Source organism: Terrapene carolina, unplaced genomic scaffold, assembly GCF_002925995.2.
Source record: "Terrapene carolina triunguis isolate 2854851 unplaced genomic scaffold, T_m_triunguis-2.0 Scaffold141, whole genome shotgun sequence".
NCBI classification, from domain to species: domain Eukaryota; kingdom Metazoa; phylum Chordata; order Testudines; family Emydidae; genus Terrapene; species Terrapene triunguis.
In genome coordinates, this window is record NW_020664492.1 from 6,705,755 (window position 1) to 6,730,839 (window position 25,085).

Here is a 25,085-nt window from a genome sequence, read left to right on the forward strand (position 1 = left end):
GGAGGAAGCCGCTTAGCTCTGCTGCGCTGCCAGTGGTGAGTGGAGCCCCCGGGCTGTTTTAAATGGCCCGGGGGCTGCGCAGGGGCGGAAGGCGGGGCCAAGGGAGAGACCCAGCCCCAAACATTGCTGGAGCTGGGCCCTGGGCCAAGAATATTCCTGGTGCTTGCTCCTGCTGCCCCCCTCCCCCCATTCCTCTATCCACTTCTCTTCCCCATCCCAGGCCCCTTCCCCTCCCCACTGCCTTCTATGCTTATGCACAACCTGCCCTGCTGTCAGTCAGTAGGCACTCATCAAGAATATGCGACAGTCTGAAGTTGATTGTCAACTTCAGACTGTCGCATATCCCCAGCCTCCGCAGCACCAGCAGCCCAGATACCACTCCAGGTGGGGGTGAAGAGAGCCAGTGAACCAAGCGATCTTGTGCCACCTCCACCCCACCAAAATAGCTATCAAACTAAGCCTATGGGGATGCCCCAGCTGGTGGCTCCTACCTGCCCCGGGCTCAACTGCTAGTCCCGGCTGGATTGGAGGTGGGGGAAAGGGGGACTTCCTCTTCCTCTGCAAAGAACAGTTGGGTCTGGGTCAGACCCAGCCCCAGAAACCTCCCCCCCCCCCGCAGGAAGCTCCACATCCCTCTCCCCTCCTGCTTCCTGCCCCCTTCACTCTTCAGCCATAGGGGGAGGGGTCACTGTATGGGGAGCTGCTCCCCCATGCATCCAGACACCCTCCCCCCAAAAAAAGCCTCACCTCCTGTACCCAGAAGCCCCCAATGAGCCCCTGTGCATTCAGATCTGCCCCCATCTGCCTGAAGCTGGACCCCCGCTGAGCTGCCCGCACCCAGATTGCTCCTCACAGAACCCTCTCATCTCACACCTGGATCCCCAGCACACTTGGATCCTGCTGGGCTGACCCTGCCTGCCCACACCTGGTGCACCTGGCATGGAGGGGCAGCGCCAGTCCTTGCACTGGGTCAGGGTCTGGGGGGAGATGAGCGGGGGGAGAGCAGGCTGCAGGGTGATTTCCCACCTCTGTGTAGCCAGTGACCTGTGCTCCCCACTGCCATGTTGGAGTCTTAACTTTTATTTATTGACAAATAAAATTTGCAGAATTTTTAATTTTTTGGCACGTAATTCCCTCAGGAGTAGTTATTATATAGGTGTGGATCCAATGGGAGCATGATTCCCTAAAGAGCAACTGCAGACATAAATATATCGGTCATTGGAGAGGTAGGGTAGAGAATGGTCTAAAGCAGTGGTTCTCAACCAGGGATATAAATACTCCTGGGGGTATGTAGAGATCTTCCAGGGGGTACATAAACTCATCTAAATATTTGCCTAGTTTTATAACAGGCTACATAATAAGTACTAGCAAAGTCAGTACAAACTAAAATTTCATACAATGACTTGTTTATACTGCTCTATATACTATACATTGAAATGTAAGTAGAGTATTTATATTCTAATTGATTTATTTTATAATTGTATGGTAAAGATTAGAAAGTAACCAATTTTTCAGTAATAGTGTGGCCATGACACTTTTTAGTATTTTGTCTGATTTTATAAGCAAGTAACTTTTAAGTGAGGTGAAACTTGGGGTATGCAGACAAATCAGACTCTTGAAAGGGGTACAATAGGCTGGAAAGGTTGAGAGCCACTGATCTAAAGACTGTAATGCATGTGAATGAATATTGCTGATGTCAGATGTAGGAATTAGTAACATTTTAACTGTATCAGTTTCAGAAAAAACATACGCACTTATCGTGAACACACGACATCCTAAGATGAGAAGACAGATAGAGCATGGTATGAACACAGTAATATCCTCAGTGTTCGGAGAAAGTTACAAACTGCGGGTGAGTCCTGGATATGTGCTGTTAATAAGATACTCAAGGCTGTTTGTGCTGAACATTAACTTTCCTTTTGGCTTGTGTGAGGCACAAACAGAAGTGGTTTCTGGAGGAAACTTGCAAATAAACAGATTTAGAATGCATGTTTTGGTATAGCCTATTCTCTTTAAATATAAACTATACAACATATATTAAAATAATAATAAAAAAAAACCAATATGGGTTCAAAGTTTAGGCACCTGCTTTGTCCTTAGCAGTGAACTGAGATGTTCTTTAGTTGCCAAACTCAAAGTTCTGTGTTTCAGATTTGTGGGTTTTTTTGTTTGTTTGTTTTTTACATTGCTAGCAAGTAAGGGTCAAATTTTGCCCTCATTTGTTTTTAATCTGATTAAACTTAAACCATTCAATGCATCCTATTGAGCAGAGGACATAAAATATTGTTGCTCTTGTGAGAGTACCCAAAAGGGTAACAGCTTCATTTGCAGGAATGAATTCTAACTTATAAAATACTGTGAACTATAACATTATACCCATCTATTTTAGTGTGGTACATAACGTGCATTGTAAGAGACCATTCAAGATGAAATGGCCAGTTATCACCTCTGCAGTCATAGGACAAGAAAGGCGTGGTTAGTGGGTTACAGATTGTTGTAATAAACCATAAATCCAGTATCTGATTACCATTGATTGTGACAGTCTGTAACCCACTAACCTCCCCTTTCTTGTGCTATGACTGCAGAGATGCTAACTGGTCATTTTACTTTGAATGGGCTCTTACATCTTGTGTTAACAACTTATGCTAAACCATCTGTTCCCCCTTGTATTTAGCTGTGACTCTCTTGAGTCCCTGTGTTCCCAAACACAGAGGAACAGCTTTGTGTAGCTCAGAAGCTTGTCTCTTTCATCAACAGAAGTTAGTCCAATAAAAGATATTCCCTCACCCATCTTGTCTCTCTAATATCTTGGGACCAACACGGCTACAACACTGCAAACAATATGTGAGCATTTAGATAGCCTACTCAGTTTAGAACTGAATTTCAGCTACATGATGTTCTCCTGCAAAGCGTGGATTTCCATCCCCACCAGGCCCTCTCCATCCCAAAAAAGGAATACAGTCTGACTAAAAGTGAGTGGAAGCATAAAGTAGCACTAGTCCATTACAGTGTAACAGAAAAAGCTGACTCAAAGGAATACATTTTGTGTAAATTACATGTCAACTTTAGTTGACATCATTTATGCCCTTCACCTCCAGATGTGTAGTCACTAAAGCCCAGATCCTAAGGTATGTAAGTGCCTAATGTCCTTTTATTTAAATGTACTTCACTTTGCAGATGGCCATGGGAGAGATTTTCAGATCTGCACTTAAGAAACACATGATCAATTAGCTAATTGCTAATAAAGGAAGTTAAGTGTCTAAATTCTTTTGAGGATCTGGGCCTAGCTAACTATATATCAGGTTACATGTTTCTTCATATCTGCAAGATAAATCAGAGATGCAGAATTATTATAGAGGGTGTTATGTGGATTGCAACATTCTCCAGAGGACTTAGAGGTCATAAAGCAATAAATGAATTACATTGAAACCTGACTGTAGCATTTTCATCTGTGACTTGTTGAGTGTTACTCTAGTATTGCTTAACATTCTGTAAAGGAAATCGTTACTCATTTTGTTCAGACCCACATTCTGAAATTTCAAACAGGGGGAAAAAAGCATATCTAATGATGAATGAACTGAAAAGTATATATCTTTTAAAAATTTCCTCTGGGATGAAAACATTGGCAGTGTTCTACTAAGTGTTTTATACCATCATGTGTGAGCAGCACTTCACAAAGCAAATTCTGTATGCAAAATGTGTGATGCTAGGTCATGCATATCAGATACTTATGCCAGGTTTACATTTTAAAAAAAAAGATTTGTTGCTATAGTTATACTGGCAAACTCCTCTATTATAGATGCAGTTGATACGGCAAAAAATGTTTTGCCAGTGCAGCTTAGACTGGTTTGGCAGACTAAATAACCTATACTGGCAGAACACTTTTGTGCTGATCTAATTGTATCTATACTGGCAAAAGCCCTAGTGTAGAAATGTCACAAAAAAATCCCATACCCAACCAACATTGCTATACTGGTAAAAGCTTCTAATGTAGGCCTGGCCTTAGACATTATTCCTAGAATTTCAGAAATATGTGCTCTGCGTGCATGAATAAATTATGTGTACTCGTGACTATTTAGATGTCTAACAGCTATTTGTGCATGTCATTTTTGCAGTTGCATGTACAATCACTGTAATTGCACATGCAAGTTTTTCATGCACACTTCTGTATATGCAATTCAGAAAATGTAGGCTCCGATAATTAGGTTTACACTCAAATATACTTTTGATAATGCTGTCCTTTGGTAGGAAGACCATTAATATCCTTTCAGGTAAGAGAATTTCTAAGAAGTACCTGGTATATTTTGTGCTGTAAAGCCAGAATGAGGCACTAGGAAATAATCTATCCCCCAAAATACGATTAGCTAATTGATCATGTGTTTCTGAAGTACAGATCTGAAAATCTCTCCCATGGCCATCTGCAACGTGAAGTACATATTTATGAAAGGGTAAAATCTGGTTGGTAATAGGCAATCTTCATGTTATACAGAAGTCTGCCGAAATGTGTAGTTTCAGCACATTTTTTACTGAGAAAACCATGATATAGCCGTGTCAAGGCTGCTTCCCCACTTTGAACTTTAGGGTACAAATGTGGGGGCCTGCATGAAAACTTCTAAGCTTAAGTACCAGCTTAGATCTGGTCCGCTGCCACCATCCCAAAGCTGATTCCCTTCCCTGGGTAGGCTTGAGAGACCTTCACCAATTCCCTGGTGAATACAGATCCAACCCCCTTGGATCTTAAAACAAGGAGAAATCAATCAGGTTCTTAAAAAGAAGGCTTTTAATTAAAGAAAAAGGTAAAAATCATCTCTGTAAAATCAGTATGGAAAATAACTTTACAGGGTAATCAAACTTAAAGAGCTCAGAGGACCCGCCTCTAGTCTCAGGTTCAAAGTACAGCAAACAGAGATAAACACTCTAGTAAAAAGTACATTTACAAGTTGAGAAAACAAAGTAAAACTAACACGCCTTGCCTGGCTGTTTACTTACAAGTTTGAAATAGGAGAGACGTGTTTAGAAAGATGTGGAGAACCTGGATTGATGTCTGGTCCCTCTCAGTCCCAAGAGCGAACAACCCCCAAAACAAAGAGCACAAACCAAAGCCTTCCCCCGCCGCGCCCCCCCCCCCAAGATTTGAAAGTATCTTGTCCCCTTATTGGTCCTTTGGGTCAGGTGTCAGCCAGGTTACCCGAGCTTCTTAACCCTTTACAGGTAAAAGGATTTTGGAGTCTCTGGCCAGGAGGGATTTTATAGTACTGTACACAGGAGAGCTGTTACCCTTCCCTTTATAGTTATGACAAGCTGTGAGCATGGAATTTGAGCTTTAACTTGAATTTTTTTGCTTCTGTAAGATTAGACCCTTGTCAGGCTAATGTAGTTTTCACCCTTCAGTCTCGTCTTCATGGCACAAAAAATCTAGGATAATTGTAGTTTGTCAGGTTAACATTTTAAGGATGAGGAGGAAATGACAATACAAGTATAGGCCATCTCTGGGGGGCAAAAAGGAACTATAATCATAGGAGTTTAGTATTCAAACATCTCTTCATTGAAGTCCCTTGCCCATTATATAAAGTTTATTTGAAAGCATCACTGCACCTGCTAGTATCACTAGGATCACTGCTTTGACACTTCTCCCTCTTTCCCCCCCCATCACAAGGAAAGGAGGGGGAAAGTGAGTCAAATGTCAAAGCAGTGACGCTAGTGATAGACAGCTGTGTGGTATGGGGATTAGAATGCTGCAGGTCTCCATATCTGCAACTGCAGATTGAAATTCTATGGGTAAGTTTTTTGTTTTGTTTTTTAAATAGGATGTCACATCTAAAGTATAAGTTGTAAGCTCTTTGACGCAGAGATCATGCCTTACATGATTTAAACATTTAACTATATATAATTTTTTTTTTTTTTTTCCCCCAGTTTGATTTCCAAGAAGTTGTCAAGAATTTTTTCCCTCCAGGAAGCCATTTAGTTACCGGAGAAGACTTGAGCTTTTCCTATGAGTTCAAATCTGATGCCCTGTTTGATTTCTTCTATTGGTTTGGGATCAGCAAAAACACAGTTGCAGTGACTGGGAAAGTTTTGAATTTGTCCAATACCACTCCAGAAAAGAAAGAAATAAGCACTATGTTTCTAGAAAAAATGGGTGAACCTTATGTCCGTTTGAACAGTTTTTCAGACCGAAAATTCAGTGTTACCTCAAGAGGTAGGTTGATATCAGACAAGACAAAAACCTACTGTTACTGCTTTTTAATATACTATAACTCAACTCCAATTATTTGAACTCTGATTATCTAAAATCAGGATTATACAAAATTCAGAAATGTCCCCTGAAACACATTCTGGGTTTCTGAAATTCCATTTTTTTTAACCAGCAATTTTAAATGTCTCCTACATCATTTCAATAATTTGTGTGTACCTTCAGTTATAGGTGAAGCTGTGCAGTGAGCAATGTAAAACCATCTTCATTTAGCATATCTTTATGACATAGAGAATGATTTTGTCATATACAACACAGGGCTTTGAAAAACCAAGCTCAGATAATATTTACTCAACACTTTTCCTGCTTTAACCCATGCACATATCATTAAAATCACTTGTATCACAGCCAGAATTAGAGTGCAAGTTATTTGGCGGGGAGGGGGGAAATCATGTAATTAATTTGGGCTGTAAAGGAATTTGCACATTTTTTTGGTGTTGCATAAATAATTATCTAAATCCAATAACCAAATGCCTCCTAACCATTTGTCAACTAGTTTGTAAAAAAAAATTTCATTGCTATAAGACTAAATTTGTAAAAATGTTCACCCAAGTTGAGTGCATACAGTAGTTAATTGTCCATGCTATTGGCAGGTTCTTTGTCTCCTCTGCAATTTTTTTCAAAATGTCCTGCTTTTTTTACATGATGGCATGACTTGTGCACACACACATATGCAACCCACAATGTCAGCTGTAGACAGCTGAAATAAAACTTTTTTTTTTGTTATTTACCGCAACTGGCTGTCCACGTGCTTTTTTATTGTTTTTCTTTTTTTTTTGTTGGTTTTTTTTTTTGTAGGTTATTATGATTAAGATTTTTAAAACATGATACTTAAGAATACTCTGTGGTTTTTAAAAGAAAAATAGAAATGGATGGGAGCTTCTGCCCTAGGTTATTTTGAGGGACTGGCTGTCCCCATCTCCTCTCCTCTTGCTTCCTTTATCTCCTCTCCACCTTTTCTTTTTTTCTTGTACCTTATTTTCCTCTCATCTGTTCTTTACTACCTTTCCCAATTTCATCTTTCCCTCCTGTTCTCTCCCCCTTCTTTATACTCTTCTCAGCCTCCCCCACTTTTCTTTAAAAATAAGCTCTTTAACTCTACAGTGGTTATAATATGTCTCCAAAACCAACAGGAGGATAAGGAAGAGGAGATGGGAGAGAAGCAGCTCCACTTTTTTGCCAATTTGTAACTAACACTGTGACAAACTAATGCTCCTGCTCATAATGCACAAATAAAACTACGCCCCCATCTTCCTGCATTGTCCAGTGCTCTAGCCTTGGTTACATCCCAACTATGCTAAACCTTCTAACCTTGTTGTAAATGTGTCCCGAGCTTGGTTACAACTGAAAAGTGAACAGGGCCTAAAGTCTCCTCTGTATTATCCCCACGGCACAGTTAAAACATTCCATTTTGTGGTGTACATGGGAATTTAACCATACCCCTAAACTGTGCTAAAGTCAAAGGTCCCATCTATGACAGACAAACAGTTTTAACAGTTGTAATTAAATTCATTAGCATATTGACTTGTCTTTTCTAACACATTTTGGAGCTTGGCCTGTGAACATTGTGCTGAACCATATTCTAATCAGGCTAAAATTATATTATCTAGAGAATTTTGCCTAATTCCCTTGAACAGTTTTTGAATCTGGCTAGAACATGGCCCAGATATAGCCACAGTTCAGCCTGGTCTATTAGAATGTGGGCTGAGATGCAACAGAACTTAATAACCATTGTCAAACTTGTGTGTTTTCTTTGAGGACCTCTGGATATTCCCACTTGTGGGATCTGGCACCTCTGGCACTGAACTACCTTGAAAAGCTGTACACTCTTGTATGTAGAGTAGGGTGACGGCATCACCATCTCACAGGAACACTCAGGCCTGGTCTACACTAGGACTTTAATTCGGATTTAGCTGCCTTAATCCGAATTAACCCTTCACCCGTCCACACTACAGAGCCAGTTAATTCGAATTAAAGGGCCCTTTAAATCGATTTCTGTACTCCACCTCGACGAACGGAGTAGAGCCTAAATCGATTTTGTTAATTCGAATTAGGGTTAGTGTGGACGCACACCACCGAATTACTGTGTTTAAGTTAATGGGGTAGTGTGGCCGCACACCACCGAATTAATGTGGTTTAAAACCGAATTAAGGTGCTTAGTGTGGCCGCGCACAATCGAATTTATACAACCTGTTTCCCAAATTCGAATTATCTAAATTCGGATTAATCCTGTAGTGTAGACATACCCTCAGGGAATCCCCAACAGATGTGGCTTTTCAAGGCAGTTGTGCAGCTCAGCAATTCAGTGGTGCCAAATCCCACAAGTTGTGAATACACAGAGGCAACTCTTGAACAATTACTGGTAAGCAACCTTTCTTTATAGAGGAGATGAGCCTTTAAATATGTGAAATACTGCTAATTGTCCAGCAAAGGCTCTTTATCCCAAGAAGGGAAAAATTTTCCCTTCCTCTTAACATTCAGTGGGAGTTGGGTGTCTAGCTGCCCTGTGTGCCTCTGAAAATCTCCCTTAATCTCCTTTTTGGTACTCTAGAGCACTCCACTTCTTTACTCTTCAAACTTGTAACTAAACCACTTCTTGCTCATGCTTTGGTGGTGGGCATTACTATTTTGTTTATTTCCTAGTAGGCCTGTTGTAAACCATGCTCTTCTTACTATTTTTCAGATTCGATAGATGGTTTTAACTGCAGTCTGACACCACAGCCATCTTTAACAAATCCTCTTGTGAGAGTATGTTGAACCCCAAGAGTTCAAGAATCAGAAGGAAGACCAACAAAATTCATGAAATTGGTATAAAAATCATAAGACTTTCAAGTGAGAATGCAAATGCACATCAATGCATTGCAGGAGTGAGAAGTTTGAGAAGGGAGGAGTGAGGCAGCTGTTCCTTGTTTGTGTCTAGGATACCAGGAAGGGATTCTACTCTATTCTTTACTCTTCCATCCCCCAACATCATCCTGTTTCTTTTGAAATGGGCATCTCCATGGGAAGCAGAGTAGTCAGTGGGTATTGTGTAGCTCCTCTTTTCCTCTTTCCATAACACCAAGTCTGGTTGCTTACCACTGCAACACTTGGAGGCCTTGGCTACACTGGCGCTGTACAGCGCTGCAACTTGCTGCGCTCAGGGGTGTGAAAACGCCCCCCGCCCCCAAGCACAGCGAGTGCAGCGCTGTAAAGCGCCAGTGTGATCAGAGTGTGATCAGTGCTGCATGCTCACTCGCAGTGCTGCAAGCTACTCCCCTCAGAGAGGTGGAGTACTTGCAGCGCTGTGAGAGAGCTCTCGCAGCGCTGGTGGCGTGACTACACTCGCGGCAGCGCTGTGAATTCCTGAGTGTAGCCAAGGCCTCAGTACAGAACTCTTCTGTGATTGCTACTTCACTTGCTTTGCCTAAACTCAGATGGTGAGGTGATTAGCATGGTTCTCCTGAAGACTTGGCAATGTGAGAATAGGTCTCAAATTGTTGGTTAGGAAACGGTTATCACAGTGTTTCAATAAAGATCCAAGTTAGGCTCTGTTATCACTGGCTGTGGAATCATGTTTAAACACCTTTTTGCTGCAACTTCTTCTGAACTTTCTTACAACACTGGCCAAACTATGTTAAGCCAAAGAATCTTCATTAAAAAATGTTTAAAACTATTCCTTGATCCCTGTCCACACAAGTAAGCCTAGCAGAGTTATAAACTAGTTTTGCTACCATCTGTTTTGATCTATGTTTAAATGTATTTTTAAACACTTTTCTGAGGCCAGTGAGGACTTAAGGACTGACAAGGCTGTTGTGAATCTAGAAGCTGGGTATAGTATCCAAGATTGTTTTCTAACTGTTGATCTAGAAGTTTTTTGGGGGGAAAAAATAGAATCTTGTGGTTAAGGCAGAGGACAGGGAATCAGAAGATCTAAATTCTGTTCCCACCTCAGTCACATGCTGTTTAACCTCTCTGTGCATCTATTTCCAAAAATATGTAAAATGGGGAAAACCATTTAATCTATCTCTCAGGAGTGTTGAGGCTTCATTGATGTTTGTAAAGCCCTTTCAGAGCCTCCTACAGGAGGTGCTAAATGAGTCCAATGTTGCTATACTTGTACTTTTTTTTAAAGTGGTCTGGGTATGCTGCTATCTCCCTTGGAGATGACTGAAATCTGAGACTACAAGTTATGCCTTGAATCAAGTACACTATCATCTTCTGGCACACTAAATCAGTTAGTAAAAATCTTAAACTTCAATACTGTTACTTAAATCACCGTGTGTTTTGTTACTTAAAATGTTTTCCACTTACTGCCATTCTTTGAGGTTAAAAAAAAATTCAGTATAAAACCCATCAGTAGTAATGAATCTCTTTCCAAAGGAGGCTTTAACACAAAACAAGGCTGTACATTCACTTTATCTCTCTTAGTTTGAGATTTTTAGCTGTAATTTGTTTGGTTTTGATGTCTTCATTTATCATGTGCATTTTACTGGTAGTATTTAAAGTGTCAGATGTGTCATGACTTTCAAAACTTTTAAAAATCAGCCACTGTTAATGGTTGAGCCATACATCGTCTCCCCCATTGAATAATTGATCATGGAAGAACTTCTTGAGAAACAGATGCATACAGTACACATGGCTCCTGAGGTTAAAATGATTGACATTCTTGATGACATGGTGGAAGACTAAATTTGTACACACTTCCAGATATTGGTGAGAATCCACATTGTCATAGACACTGGAAGCGCCCTGGTAATTACTTTGATTCATAAAGAAAGACTTATGGTAGCTGAGAACTTGCCACAAAATTCTTCTTTCTTTCCAGAATACCTGTAAAGCAGGCCTTGGAGACTATATTAATAGCAATCTTACATCTTGCAAAGTTTAGACTGAATAACTTATGAAAAATGGGATTTTGAAGATGCTTTTAATTTTTCAATTATGCAATTTGACAGAGTGGCAGCTGGCTTGGTGACTAATTTTTTTCTATATGTATGGTGTCTGAGTAAAACTGACTTTAGTAATCAACCTAATATACCATATCCTTTATAATCAACATTATAATGAAGTTCTTCTGTATTTTACTGCTGGCCTTTGTGTACTTTTATTAAGCTCATGTATACTGTACAGTAGTCTTTTTTTACTCTGTTTGAAGCTGTCTACTGTATATACTTGCTCAAACACCTTAATTTTGCTTGTTCAGAAAAAATCCTATGAGGAGTGGAATAATACTCATATTGTTAGAATACAGCATTAAATTTTGCTGGAATCCGCCTTCTAAAGGGACTAGTCAAACTTTAAATATCTTGTAAACTTATTTTAGACATTTTCTAATATTGCATTGTATAGGACCACACAACTATTTTGTACTTTTTTTGTACTTCTGTTTAAAATAGGTTATTTCCAGTTCTAAAGATTTGTTTTTAATGTATGATTCTACCTGTGCAGGCATGTGCCAAAACTGGGGCTGTCAAGCGATTAAAAAATTAATTGAACTGTTTAAATAGTATTCTATTGTTGTTTTTTGATGTTTACATTTTCAAATATTGATTTGAATTACAACACAAGTGAACAGTACTCACTTTATTATAATTTGCACTGTAAAAAAACATTTTTCAATTCACCCAATACAAGCACTGTAGGGCAATCGCTTTATCATGAAAGTTGAACTTACAAATGTAGAATTACAAATAAAACTGCATTCAAAAATAAAACTAAAGTTTTAGAGCCCACAAGTCCACTCAGTCCTAATTGTTCAGCCAATCGCTAAGACAAACAAGTTTGTTTACATTTACAGGAGATAATGATGCCGGCTTCTAGTTTACATCACCTGAAAGCTAGAACAGGCGTTCTAATGGTATTGTTGTAGCCAGCGTTGCAAGATATGAATCTTTAGCACATCTGGCACATAAATATCTCCCTTCATGCTTCAACCACCATTCCAGGGGACATGCGTTTATGCTGATGACGGGTTCTGTTCGATAACAATCCAAAGCATTGTGGACCAATGCATGTTCATTTTCATTATCTGAGTCAGATGCCACCAGCAGAAGGTTGATTTTCTTTTTTGGTGGTTCGGGTTCTGTAGTTTCCACATTAGAGTGTTGCTCTTAAGACTTCTGAAGGCATTCTTCACACCTCATCCCTCTCAGATTTTGGAAGGCACTTCAGATTCTTAAACCTTAGGTCAAGTGCTGTAGAAATCTCACATTGGTACCTTCTTTGCGTTTTGTCAAATCTGCAGTGAAAGTGTTTTTTAAAATGAACATGTGGTGGATCATCATCTGAGACTCCTATAACATGAAATATATGGCAGAATGTGGATAAAATAGAGTGGGGACATACAAATCTCCCCCAAGGAACTCAGTCACAACTTAAAAAATAATGTGTTAATTAAACAAGTGTCATCAGCATGAAAGAATGTCCTCTGGAGTGGTGACTGAAGCATGAAGGGGCATACAAATGCTTAGCATATGTGGCACATAAATACCTTGCAACACCAGCTACAAAAGTGCCATGCAAATGCCTGTTCTCACTTTTCTGGTGATCTTGTAAATAAGAGGGCAGCATTTTTAAATTGGTGTTTGCAACCTTATTTTCTGTACTTGATAGCTAATGGATGGCAGTGGTTAATTTGCTGTATTGGTTCCATTATATGACACACAAGGCAGGTAAGGTAGTAATTTTTTTTTTTAATTGGACCAACTGTCAATGAAAGAGACAAGCTTTTGAGCTACATAGAGCTCTTCAGGAATTTGTCAAGGGTGAGGAACAAGAGGGTTGAGTCCTAACAAATAGGAAGTAGGAGTATTTATCATTAGTTGGCTGAAGGATTTAATTACTAATTCTGCCAGTGCCAGCAGTAGGTGGGAGGAACCTCCAGTAGGTGTACTTTCAGTTCCCAAATCCTAACAAATGGTCTGAAGTTAAAAGCAGCCATGCACAAATCTATTAAAAGAGCAGGAAACCGACAGTTCTAATGACTGTCCTAACTAGTTCTAGAAAACAAGGACATAGTACTAGAATATCTTCCTCTACCACATTCAAAAATGTCCTTATTTTTAAAACTTTTGATAAGTACTGCACCAAAATGTTTTATCCAACAGTACTAGCTCTCATGTTGTAGTGCAACTAATGGGGATAGATAGCACCTTTAATGTCTAATTAAAAAAAAAAAGTCAACTTAGGCTTAAGTTGTCCCTTCAAAGGTTATAAGAAAGAAGGGCACATTTGAAGTTTTTCTGCCCCTTTTCACAGGAGAGAGAGAGAGAGAAGCTAAGACAGCAGTTTTGCTGCTGGTAAAAAAATTGAAAAATTTAGTACATAAGCCAATCAGAAAAGAGGAATTGTAGCTGCTAAATTGAGTAAATCAGTTGCAGTATAGTTAAAACAAGCATCCAGGGACAGTGGATACCTTTTACTCACAATGCTTAATACCTTACCGTTTGGCTAGTTCCAATTGCACTGGGACACTAGTGGCAAAGTATTAAAGAGTAAGAATACCACAATCAAACCCTCAGTGATTATGTAACACTTACACACTGAATAACAATCATCATTAGCTAGAGCACTGAGATTTGGATACTGTATGGCTACTGAGAAATAATTCTATGAATAGGCAAATCAGAGAGCCAGAACCAGAGTGCAAGACACTGATGGAATAATGTCACATGTAATTGGTCTGTCACTAAAACAGATCTAAATTAAATGTTATATTGTTTACTGGAGCTGTACTTAACAAAAAATACACACAACCAAGGACAAGCCCTCTGCTTCATATTCACAGAGCCGCATTAAGTGTTAAACTGCACTTGTATTGCTCTGGGCAGTTTTCTGAAAACTGGCATTTCTGATCCCACTACCTTGGTCATGTAATATTGGTGACATTGGCATTGGTGGCAATGTAAGAGATCATAAGGTAGTTTCCTTGGTTTTGTATTACTCTTTACCTTAAAAGATAATTAAAATGTTTACAATAATTTCAATATTTAAGTAGGATATTTTTATAATCTTAGATTCCCATACCACTTCTATCACAGATTTAACTATACATAAGAAAAGTTGCTACCAACAGCAGTCACATGAATGCCATCTTTGCTTAAATTTTATTTTCATGTGAATTTTTTATTTCATAAACTTTCATAAAAGTAGACAGTGTAAAAGTGTTTTCTATTCAAGAAAGGGTGATTAGCAAGAATATTATTTTTAATTGTACTGCATAGAGTAGTGGGTTATGAAACAGTAACAGATAAAGAGACATTAAACAGAAGCGGTCTTCTTTTTTCTTGTATAGTATCTCCTTCATATACTATGGTGATTAAACTAGTATAAGAACCTGAACAGAATACAAAACCTAAACTTAATTTCCCCATTACTAATTTCTCCCTACTGTTACTCACACCTTCTTGTCAACTGTCTGTAATGGGCCACTCTCTTACCACTTCAAAAGTTATTTTTCCTCCCTTGGTATCCTGCTGTTAATTGATTTATCTCCTTAGACCAGGGGTAGGCAACCTGTGGCACGCGAGCTGATTTTCAGTGGCACTCGCACTGCCCGGGTCCTGGCTACCGGTCCGGGAGACTCTGCATTTTAATTTAATTTTAAATGAAGCTTCTTAAACATTTTAAAAACCTTATTTACTTTAAATACAAAATAGTTTAGTTGTATATTATAGACTTATACAGACCTTCTAAAAACATTAAAATGTATTACTGGCAAGCAAAATCTTAAATTAGAGTGAATGAAGACTCGGCACACCACTTCTGAAAGGTTGCCAACCCCTGCCTTAGACTGACCTCACACTTGGTAAAGCAACCCCCATCCTTTCATGTATTTATACCTGCTCCTGTATTTTTCACTTCATGCATCTGATGAAGTGGGTCAAACCCACAAAAGCTTAAGCCCAAATAAATTTGTTAGTCTCTAAGGTGCCACAAGGACTCCTTGTTTGTTTTGGGGTTTTTTTTTTTTTTTTTTGGAGAATACCATTAGTTACCACATCCCACCCACTGAGCTGCAGGAATGTGAGTAGTAAAGATTGCCAGGATGATAGGCATGAGAATGCAAATGCCTACAAGATAAGAGCAAAGGATCTTTTCATAGATTCCAATGCCAGAAGGGCTGTGTTATCATCTAGTCTGATCTGTATAACACACACAACTTTCCCAAAGTAATTCCCACAGCATTCTTTTAGAAAAACACCCAGTCTTGCTTTAAAAATTGCTTGTGACAGAGAATCCACCAACACCTTTGGTCAGAAATGTGTGCACTAGCTCTGGTCACTGTATCATAGCAATGGCTACATAAGGGCCAAATACAGAGGTAAAATAACCTCTCTGCTCCTACTTGAGTTTCCTGTGTTAACACATCCAAGAATCACATTAGCCCGTTTGTCTGCTGAGCCGCACTGGGAGCTTATGTTCAGCTGATCATCCACTATGATCCCCAAAATCCTTCTCAGTCATTGCTTCCCAGGATAGAGTCCCCCATCCTCTAAGTTTGTCCTGCTTTCTCTGTTCCTGGATGTTTTAGCCATACTAAAATTCATATTGTTTACTTAAGACCAGCTTACCAAGCAATCCAGACCACTCTGCATCAGTGGCCTGTCCTCTTCATTATTTACCACTCCCCCAATTTTTAATCTCATCTGCAACTTATGTCAGTGATGATTTTATATTTTCTTCCAGTTCATCAATAAAATAATGAAATAGCATAGGGCCAGGAACTGATCGCTGTGGGACGCCACTAGAAACACACCCACTCGATGATGATTACCTGTTTACAAATACTTTGAGACCTATCAGTTAGCCATCTTTTAATCTATTTAATTTGTGCCATGCTGATTTTATAACCTTGTTTTAATCAAAATGTTGTGCAGTAACAAGTCAAATGCCTTACAAATGTCTATTACAACATCACTATTGCCTTTAGCAACCAAGCATGTAATATAAAAAAATATCAAATGAGTTTGACAGGATCTATTTTCCATAAACTCATGTTAATTGGCATTAATTATGTAACCCTCCTTGAATTCTTTATTAATCAAGTCCCAAATTAGCCACTCCATTACCTTGCCCAAATCAAAGTCAGACTAACAGACCTATAATTACCCAGGTAATCCCATTTACTCTTTTTAAAAATTGATATATTAGTTTTCTGCCAGTCACCTAGAACTTCGCCATTGACTTATTGAAAATCAACATTAATAGTCCAGTCAGTTCTTCAATCCACTCTTTTAAAACTCTTGGATGCAAGTCATCCAAGAGTGTTATCACATGATATGACATTATCTGTTTTCCCCCAAATACAGAACAGAAATATTTACTGAACACATCTTTTATACATTATCATTGACGGGTCTTAAATTCTTTTATTTCTCAGAGCCCCCCCCCCCCCCCACATCCCTCAACATGTTATAAAAACTCCAGGGGGGTTGAAAATATTTACCAGAGCTCCTCTCTGGACAGCACTGGCTGCTAGCTGAATTTAAGCTCTGATTATTAATAATTCTACCATTTCCATCTAGTAATGAACCAATACGATTGTTATAATTCTTTTAACAAAATATATTAGGAACAAACTCCTTATTGTCCTTAACTCTGCTAGTTAGAGGCATCTCCTTGCTTCCCTTATCAATTTTCTACAATGCCTAGCTTCTGATTTATATTAATTACGATCAACTTCCCCCTTCTTCCATTTGTTTATTTTTATTATATATAATAGCTGTGTTCCCTTCCTCTCTAAAACAGTTTATTTTAAAATCAGCTCAGACCTTCCTTGATTGTAGGACTGCAACTTTTTGGACATCTAATAAAGTGTTCTTAAACAATTCCCAATTATCACTCTGTGATGGGTTCCATGGGGTACAACCTGGAACTGTGAGAACACTTTGCCCCCTTAACTCTCCAGCCTACACTGTCTCAATGTTTTGCCAATGACAAGCAGCAAACCTCTCTCGGTGCTAAGGTCACTCAGCCACCAGCATGCAGAGGCACACCCAGCTAAGTGGTATGAATACTTTACAAGCCACTCGTGAACTATACAAATGGAAACACCAGCCCCAAATCTTGCTGATTTGTTTTTAAATATGTCAAGTCAACTTAAACAAATGAGAAACAAATCTGCAATGAACAATATCAAAACAAGTAGATAAGCACTTTAGTCAGCAATTCATTTTCAGCCCTTTCCACATTTCCTTTGAAATAAGTAATATTTAAATATAACAATGTTATTTCCATTTCATTTTCCTTAACTACTTGCTGTGTAATACAACTGCAGGTAGTAACAAGTAAAGCTTATTGGGCAGTAAAACAACTGAAGTCTGCTCCACAATGGAGTCCATTAGACTATATCAGTTAACAGCTTCACATAAGCTGACCTTTTAATGTTCAAGCTACTGAAAGACATTTGTCTCTAATACAGTAAAATCTGCACTGAAAGTATTTTCTCCTATGTTTCTTGTCGTCCCCAACTATCCTACAAAAAACCTGTCAGTTCAGGGCATCCATCTCCTACAGAATTTACAGAGGCGGCCACTTTAATCAGACATATTAACAAAGCAGAACCAATAAGGAAACACTGTGAAGTAAGGGATTCAGGCCTCCTGGCCTTGGCTACACTTGCAGCTGTACAGCGCTGTGAGTTAAAGCTGCCTTCGTACAGCAGAGTAGGGAAAGCACTGCAGTCTGTCCACATTGACAGCTGCCAGTGCACTGTCGTGGCCACATTTGCGGCAATTGCAGCGCCATTGGGAGCGGTGCATTATGGGCAGCTATCCCACAGAGCACCTCTTCCCATTCTGGCACCGTGGGTTGTGGGAAGGGGGCGTGGGTGCGGGGCATTCTGGGTCCTGTCCCAACACCCCGTGATGCATCGCTTTGCATCCCAGAAATCCCTTTCTTTCCGTCCACCCTTGGCGCCATCTTTCAATGGTTTCTGTGCAGCGCGATCTGTCTGCTGGAAATGGAGCCCGAACTGCTGAGGCGTATGCTGACGAGTCTCGCCAGCACGTCACGTTTGGCTGTCGAACTATTCCTTAAGATCCAAAGTGACAATGAGAGTGAGGAGTCCAACGATGCTATCGAGCCGCGTAACGCGTACGACACAAAATTGCTTGTGGCATTCACAGACATGCTCAGCCGCGTGGAACGCCGCTTTTGGGCTCGGGAAACAAGCACTGAGTGGTGGGATCACATCGTCATGGAAGTCTGGGATGACGAGCAGTGGCTGCAGAACTTTCGGATGAGAAAAGCCACTTTCATGGGACTGTGTGAGGAGCTCGCCCCCACCCTGCGGCGCAAGGACACGAGATTGAGTGCTGCCCTGCCAGTGGAGAAGTGGGTGGCTATTGCAATCTGGAAGCTGGCAACTCCAGAGAGCTACCGGTCGGTTGCAAACCAGTTTGGAGTGGGAAAGTCGACAGTTGGAATCGTGTTGATGCAAGTTTGCAAGGCCATTAATCGCATCCTACTCAGAAGAACCGTGACTCTGGGTAACGTGTAGAACATAGTGGATGGCTTTGCACAAATGGGTTTCCCTAACTGTGGAGGGGCGATAGATGGGACGCACATTCCTATTCTGGCACCACCCCACCTAGCATCCAAGTACGTTAATCTGAAGGGGTATTTCTCTGTGGTTCTCCAGGCGCTTGTGGATCACCGTGGGCATTTCATTGACATTAACACAGGCTGGCCAGGAAAGGTGCATGACACACGCATCTTTCGGAACACTTGGCTGTTCAGGAAGCTGCAGGCCGGGACTTTTTTCCCAGAGGGGAAGATCACAGTAGGGGAAGTTGAAATGCCCACTGTGATCCTTGGAGATCCTGCTTACCCATTAATGCCGTGGCACAGGGAGCCTTGACAGCAGCAAGGAACGGTTCAACTACAGGCTGAGCCGGTGCCAAATGACTGTGGAGTGCACCTTTGGCCGTTTAAAGGGCCGCTGGCGATCTCTGTATGGGAAGTTTAACTTGGCCAAAAACAGCATCCCCGCGGTTATATCCGCGTGCTGTATCCTCCATAATATTTGTGAAGGGAAGGGTGAAAACTTTACTCAGGCATGGACCTCCGAGGTTCAACACCTGGAGGCTGAATTTGCACAGCCAGAGAGCAGGGCTATTACAAAGGGCCCAGCGTGGGGCTGCAAGGATTAGGGATGCCTTGAGGGAGCAATTTGAGGCTGAAAACCAGCAGATATATCTGGTGCCCTGCACGGGAGTGAAGTGCAGTAGTTCCAATCTTTAGGAATCCGTGTTTGCTAAGCAGACTTGCAGTGCCTGTTTATTTCCTAGGCTAAGGAATCTTTTACTTTATGCAATAATAAAGAATGTTTTCAAAGCCAAAAAATCAATTTATTGAAAAGAAAATCCATTTATTGAAAAGAAACACAAGTGCTTGGGAATCAGAAAGGGCAAGGGGGTGGAGTGGGGAATGGTACAAAATCACAGATTCACGTATGTCCTGTCTGGTGTGCCGTGCAGTGAGTGCTGCACTTCAGGCTAGCTATACTGCATGGTGATGGGGGTTGAGTGCAGAGGGTAAGGGTCGTGGTTTTCAGGGCTGGGTGGTGAAGATACTGGTGTTGGAGGCAGCTGGTGGCGTGAAGAACCCGGAAGTTGGGGAAAGTGGATTGGAGGTAACAGTGGGGCACAAGGGAAAGAGTTTTGGGACAAGGGCTGTGGGAAGGGGGGGCGTTTGCGGTACTGCTCCTTCTGCATGGCTACGAGCTCCTGGATAGCATCTGCTTGGCGCTCCAGGATGCTTATGAGCCGATCCGTGCTTTGCTGCCGGTGGCTCCATGCTTTGCCGCTGGTGCGCTGCGTTTTCCTGGCGGATCCTGCTTTCTCTCTCTCTCCAGTTCTGTGCTTTTTCATTCTCTTTAATAGATTGCCGCATCACTTCTTGCAGCATGTCTTCTTTGGTTTTTCGCGGTCTCTTCCTGAGTCTTTGCAGTCTCTGAGCGGGCGATAAGAGGGACAGCTGAGGTCTCAAGGTTCTTGCAGCTGTATAGGCAAAATGCAACATTTAACAGAGGCAGCATTGTTTATAGCAGACAGAGTAATGATTTCCCCGGCACTTAAGGAGGGCACACACAGGGTCTATACAATAGCATAATTTTCGCGTCCCAAACAGAGCACACATAACCCACGGGAGCCTCAAAATGGTGAGTAAGGGGGACTGATTGTTTCAGGGTTGTACTGTCCTCTGGGTTTCTGTGCCTTGGGGAGAGCCAACAGCTGCAGGGGGCACCTACACTGAACACTGTCCCAACATTTTCCAGAGGAGTTCATCCTGGACGATATCTCGCTGCTGAGGGTGACCTGGGAAGCAAGGGAGGGTGGTCTTCTGCAATGCGGCTTCCGCCCTGGCCCATATGCAGCTTGCCTGTGTGCAGCAATGGTCCCTCCCGCCCCTCGCGGCACAGTGGCGCGGACACGTTAGCCTGGCTGGGACAAGGACCACGGTGGCTCTCCCGATAAACCTGCGCAAGCGCATTGTACACGTTCTGGATGAGACATTCGAAGAGATTACCGAGGCCGATTACCGCGATGTGATAAACCACATCAATGCACTATTCCGCATCTAGGCATGCATGCCTAACCCTCCTCTCCCAAAGAGCCCGCACCAAAAAAATTCCTTCCCGAAAAAAAAACGCTTACCGGGAACCTGCTCTTCTGTTTGACCTCCATCAAGTACCGGCCGCTGCGACTGGCTACCTTCCTCCTGGCTCGAGAAGAGCTCCTGGCTGCATGCCTTCAGGGATTCCAGGGTGTCTCCATCCGCCCCACCACCCTCACTCCCGTTTTCCTCCTCCTCCTCCCACCCCGGCTCTGAAGTGTCCATGGTGGTGCTCGGAGTGGAGGTGGGGTTAACCCCAAGTATCTCAGCCAGCTCTTTGTAGAATCGGCAGATCGCGAGGGGAGCACCCAAGTGGCCGTTTGCGTCGCGGGCTTTGCGGTAGGCACTCCGCAGCTCCTTCACTTTAATCCTGCACTGCAGGGTGTCCCGGTCATGGCCCCTTTCCATCATGTCCTTTGATACCTTCCCAAAGGTATCGTAATTCCTACAGCTGGAGCGCAGCGGGGACTGGACAGCTTCCTCCCCCCAAATACTGATGAGGTCCAGCAACTCGCCATTGCTCCATGCTGGGGCTCGCTTGGCGTGTGGAGGCATGGTCACCTGGAAAGATTCGCTGATAGCACTCCACGCCACACCTGGCTGAGCAAACAGGAAGGGGATTTTTAAAATTCCTGGGGAACGTCAAGGGCGGGTCACATGGTTGGTTACCTGAGACCAGGGCAGTAGAACTGATGACCAGAGTGGCTAGAACAGGCATTGTGGGATACTGCTGAATACTTCTGGAGGCCAGTCACAGCACATTGGGCGGCGCAATACACGGTATTCCTCTCGGGGAGGTGGAATACATGCAGCGCTGCAGCCACGGAGATACAGCGCTGCAAATGCCTTCCCAGTGTGGACAGGGAGTGAGTTACAGCGCTGGGGGCGGCTTTATTGCACTGTAACTCTCAAGTGTAGCCAAGACCAGGGCTACACTAGACTTATATTGGTATAAGTACATCGCTCAGGAGTGTGAAAAATCCACACCCTTGAGCAATGTAGTTATACTGACCTAAGCCTTGGAGGAGACAGCGCTATGTCAGTGAGAAAGCTTCTCCCGTTGGGCTGGTATACACTGGGGGGGAGGAGGTCGATGTAAGATACGTCACTTCAGCTACGGGAATAGCGTAGCTGAAGTCGACGTATCTTATTTCGACTTACCTCGGGTCCTCACAGCGCGGGATCGACGGCCGCGGCTCCCCCGTAGACTCCGCTACCGCCACTCGCCCCAGTGGAGTTCCGGAATCGACGGGGAGCACATTCGGGGATCGATATATCGCGTCTAGACGAGCCCGTTGACATGGCTACCGCCTCTCTGGGAGGTGGATTAACTATGCCAACGAAGACACTCTCCCATTGGCTTAGGTATGTCTTCACTTAAGTGCTATAGTGGCATCGCCAAAAGGTTTTAAGTGTAGACCTAACAGGTGCTGGCTTCCTCTGGCTCCCTGGGGGTGCTCAACCCCCCGACCCCTGCCCAGCCCTGCCTTTTCCCACCCCCACTCCACTCCGTCTCTTCCCACCCAGTTCTCCCCCCTCCTCCTGCATGCAGTGGAACATCTGATCTTGGCAGGTGGGAGGCACTGAGGGAGAGGAGGAGTTGATCGGCGGCCTGATGGGAGGCACCCAGAGAGGGGGGGAGCTGGCTGCTGGTGGGTGCTAAGCACCCGCTATTTTTTTTTCCACAGAGTCGGCATCTATGGGGAGCATTAATGTCAATATAGGGTAAAATAAGCAGGGCCAGCTCCAGGCACCAGCTTGGCAAGCAGGTGCTTGGGACAGCCACTCCGCAGAGGGGCGGCAGGTCCGGCTATTCGGCGGACGGTCCCTCACTCCCACTCGGAACGAAGGACCTTCCGCCGAATTGTCGCCGCAGATCGCAATCGCAGCTTTTTTTTTTTTGGCTGCTTGGGGCAGCCAAAACCCTGGAGCCGGCCCTGGAAATAGGAACTGCGGAAAGGCTTCTGCAGCTGCGGCGCTAGCTTTGGCTCTCGCCAGGGAAGCCCGGTCACCGGAGCGGCTCGAGGCAAGAAGGGCTGAGTCGGGTGGGCGGGAACGTTTCCCACCGTTCACCTCGGCCCGTTCCTACCCCTGCAGCCGGCCGACGGCCCGCGGATCCCCGCTTCCCCCCCGAGCCAGGCCGCCGCGAGCAGGGCAGCGCCAGCTGAAAACGTCCGAGAGGCTCGCGCCGTAGCTACCCCACGCCGGGCTCTATGGGCGAGACCCGGGCCCGCCAATGGACATAACGCCCCGCTCCCCTCCCCCCGGGTGCCCGCTGTGACCCGCCCCTGCCCCGGTCACAATCACCAGACGGGCGCTAGGGGCAACCGGGCGGCGTCCCGCGCTAACGGCTCCCAGCGGCCCGGCCCTCGCCCGCGGCAGGGAGCGGCTCCCCCTGGCCCCCGCTGACTCTGGGCCTCGGCCCCCGCCGCCGAACGGGCTGGAGCCGCCGGGGGGAAGCGCCACTTGCCGACCCCACACGGCGCCGCGGGGCGGGCGGCGGAGACCCGCCCTTCCCCCCATCAACGGGGCCGCGGCCGCCCAGGACCCCCGCGGCAGACCCCGCCCCGGCTCCCCGGCCCCGGCCCCGGCTCCGGCTCCGCCAGGTGAGACCCGCCCCACAGGCGCAGGCAGCAGAGCCCAGACGCAGCGAGCTGCGCATGCACCTTAGCAATAAAGAAGCGTCTGCTCCGGGTCCTCGGCTGTTGCCAGAGTCCCCTGCAGGGGCTGGGAGCCGGGGGAGGGGCGCGGCCAACCAGCGAGGGCTGAAGGTAGTAGGAGCCCTGGGTAGGGTTGCCAGGTGTCTGGTTTTCCACCAGAACGCCCCGTTGAAAAGGGACCCTGGCGGCTCTGATATAGCACTGCGGACCGGGCTGTTAAAAGTGCAGTTGCGGCGCAGGCAGGCTCCCCAAAGTGGGCAGCATGTACCTGCAGCCCCTAGGCACAGGGGCGGCCAGGGGGACTCTGCGTGCTGCTCCCGCTCCGAGCGCCTGCTCCACAGCTCCCATTGGCTGCGAATGTGGCCAATGGGAGCTGTGGGGGTCGCGCCTGTGGCTGGGGGGAGCGTGCACAGCCACCGGTCCGCACCTCCGCCACCTAGGAGCCCGATATGCTGGCTGCTTCCGGGAGCTGCCTGAGGTAAGTGCCACCCGGCCGGAGCCTGCACCTTGAGCTCCTTCCTGTGCCCCAACCCCAGCCCTGAGCCCCCTCCCCCACCCAAACTCCCTCCCGGAGCCTGAACCCCCTCTGCACCCCAACACCCTGCCCCAGCCCTGAGCCCCTCCCACACCAAACTCCCTCTGGAGCCCGCATCCCAAACCCCTCCTGCATCCCAACCCCCTGCCCTGAGCCCCCTTCCACACTCCAAATTCCTCAGCCCGAGCCCAGTGAAAATGATGAGTGAGTGAGGGCGGGGAAGAGTGAGCGACAGAGGGAGGGAGGGAGGGAGGGATGGATGATGGTGTGGGCGGGGCCTCAGGGCAGGGAAAGGGTATTTGGTTTTCTGTAAATAGAAAGTTGGCAACCCTAGCAGCAGGGCAACCAGAGGAGGGTTGGGTACAAGGCGGTGGGGTGGGGGATTGAGGGCCAGGCAGAAGGAATATGGGGCTGCCCCAAGGAAATGCTGCCATCAGCGAATACGCCCTAGTGAGTTGGGCTGGGCTGTGGGTAGCAATCTGGGCTGGTGCAGCTGGCCCCTCCTCGCCATTCCTCCCTGTGCTGAACTGAGAAAGAGTTCTGTGTGGCTCAAAAGCTTGAACCTGGCACCACCAGAAGCTGGTCCAATAAAAGCTGTTACCTCACCCACCTTATCTCGCTCATAACTTTGGACCAAGATGGTTACAGTAATACTGCACAGGGCAGATTAGCACATTCCTGCTGCCGCAATTGGAAGAGCACAAAGTCCCCCAGGAACCAAAGTCCATCATGGATCTCGCCACCTTCCCTTCCAAGTGCATGCCTTCTATCTGTCTTCTCAAATATAAGCACATAGCAACAAATTCATAGAACCTCCCTTAACAAATAAAACTCAGCTTGGAAAAGAGGAGACTAAGGGGGGATATGATAGAGGTATATAAAATCATAATTGATGTGGAGAAAGTGAAAAAGGAAAAGTTATTTACTTGTTCCCATAATATAAGAACTAGGGGCCACCAAATGAAATTAATGGGCAACAGGTTTGAAACAAATAAAAGGAAGTTTTTCTTCACACAGCGCACAGTCAACCTGTGGA

General features: G+C 44.3%; 1 protein-coding gene across 1 annotated transcript in view; it reads left to right on the forward strand.

Moving 5' to 3' along the window:
- Positions 1 to 9,415, forward strand: part of LOC112117834 (mesenteric estrogen-dependent adipogenesis protein) — a 21,117-nt gene extending 11,702 nt beyond the window's left edge. The window contains exons 3-5 of the mRNA XM_026653571.1: positions 1,734 to 1,852; positions 5,914 to 6,199; positions 8,937 to 9,415. Of these exons, the coding sequence (XP_026509356.1) occupies positions 1,734 to 1,852; positions 5,914 to 6,199; positions 8,937 to 9,010 (479 nt within the window). The 3' untranslated portion in view covers positions 9,011 to 9,415. The remainder of the gene's footprint in view (positions 1 to 1,733; positions 1,853 to 5,913; positions 6,200 to 8,936) is intronic.
- The last annotated feature ends 15,670 nt before the right edge of the window (positions 9,416 to 25,085 follow it).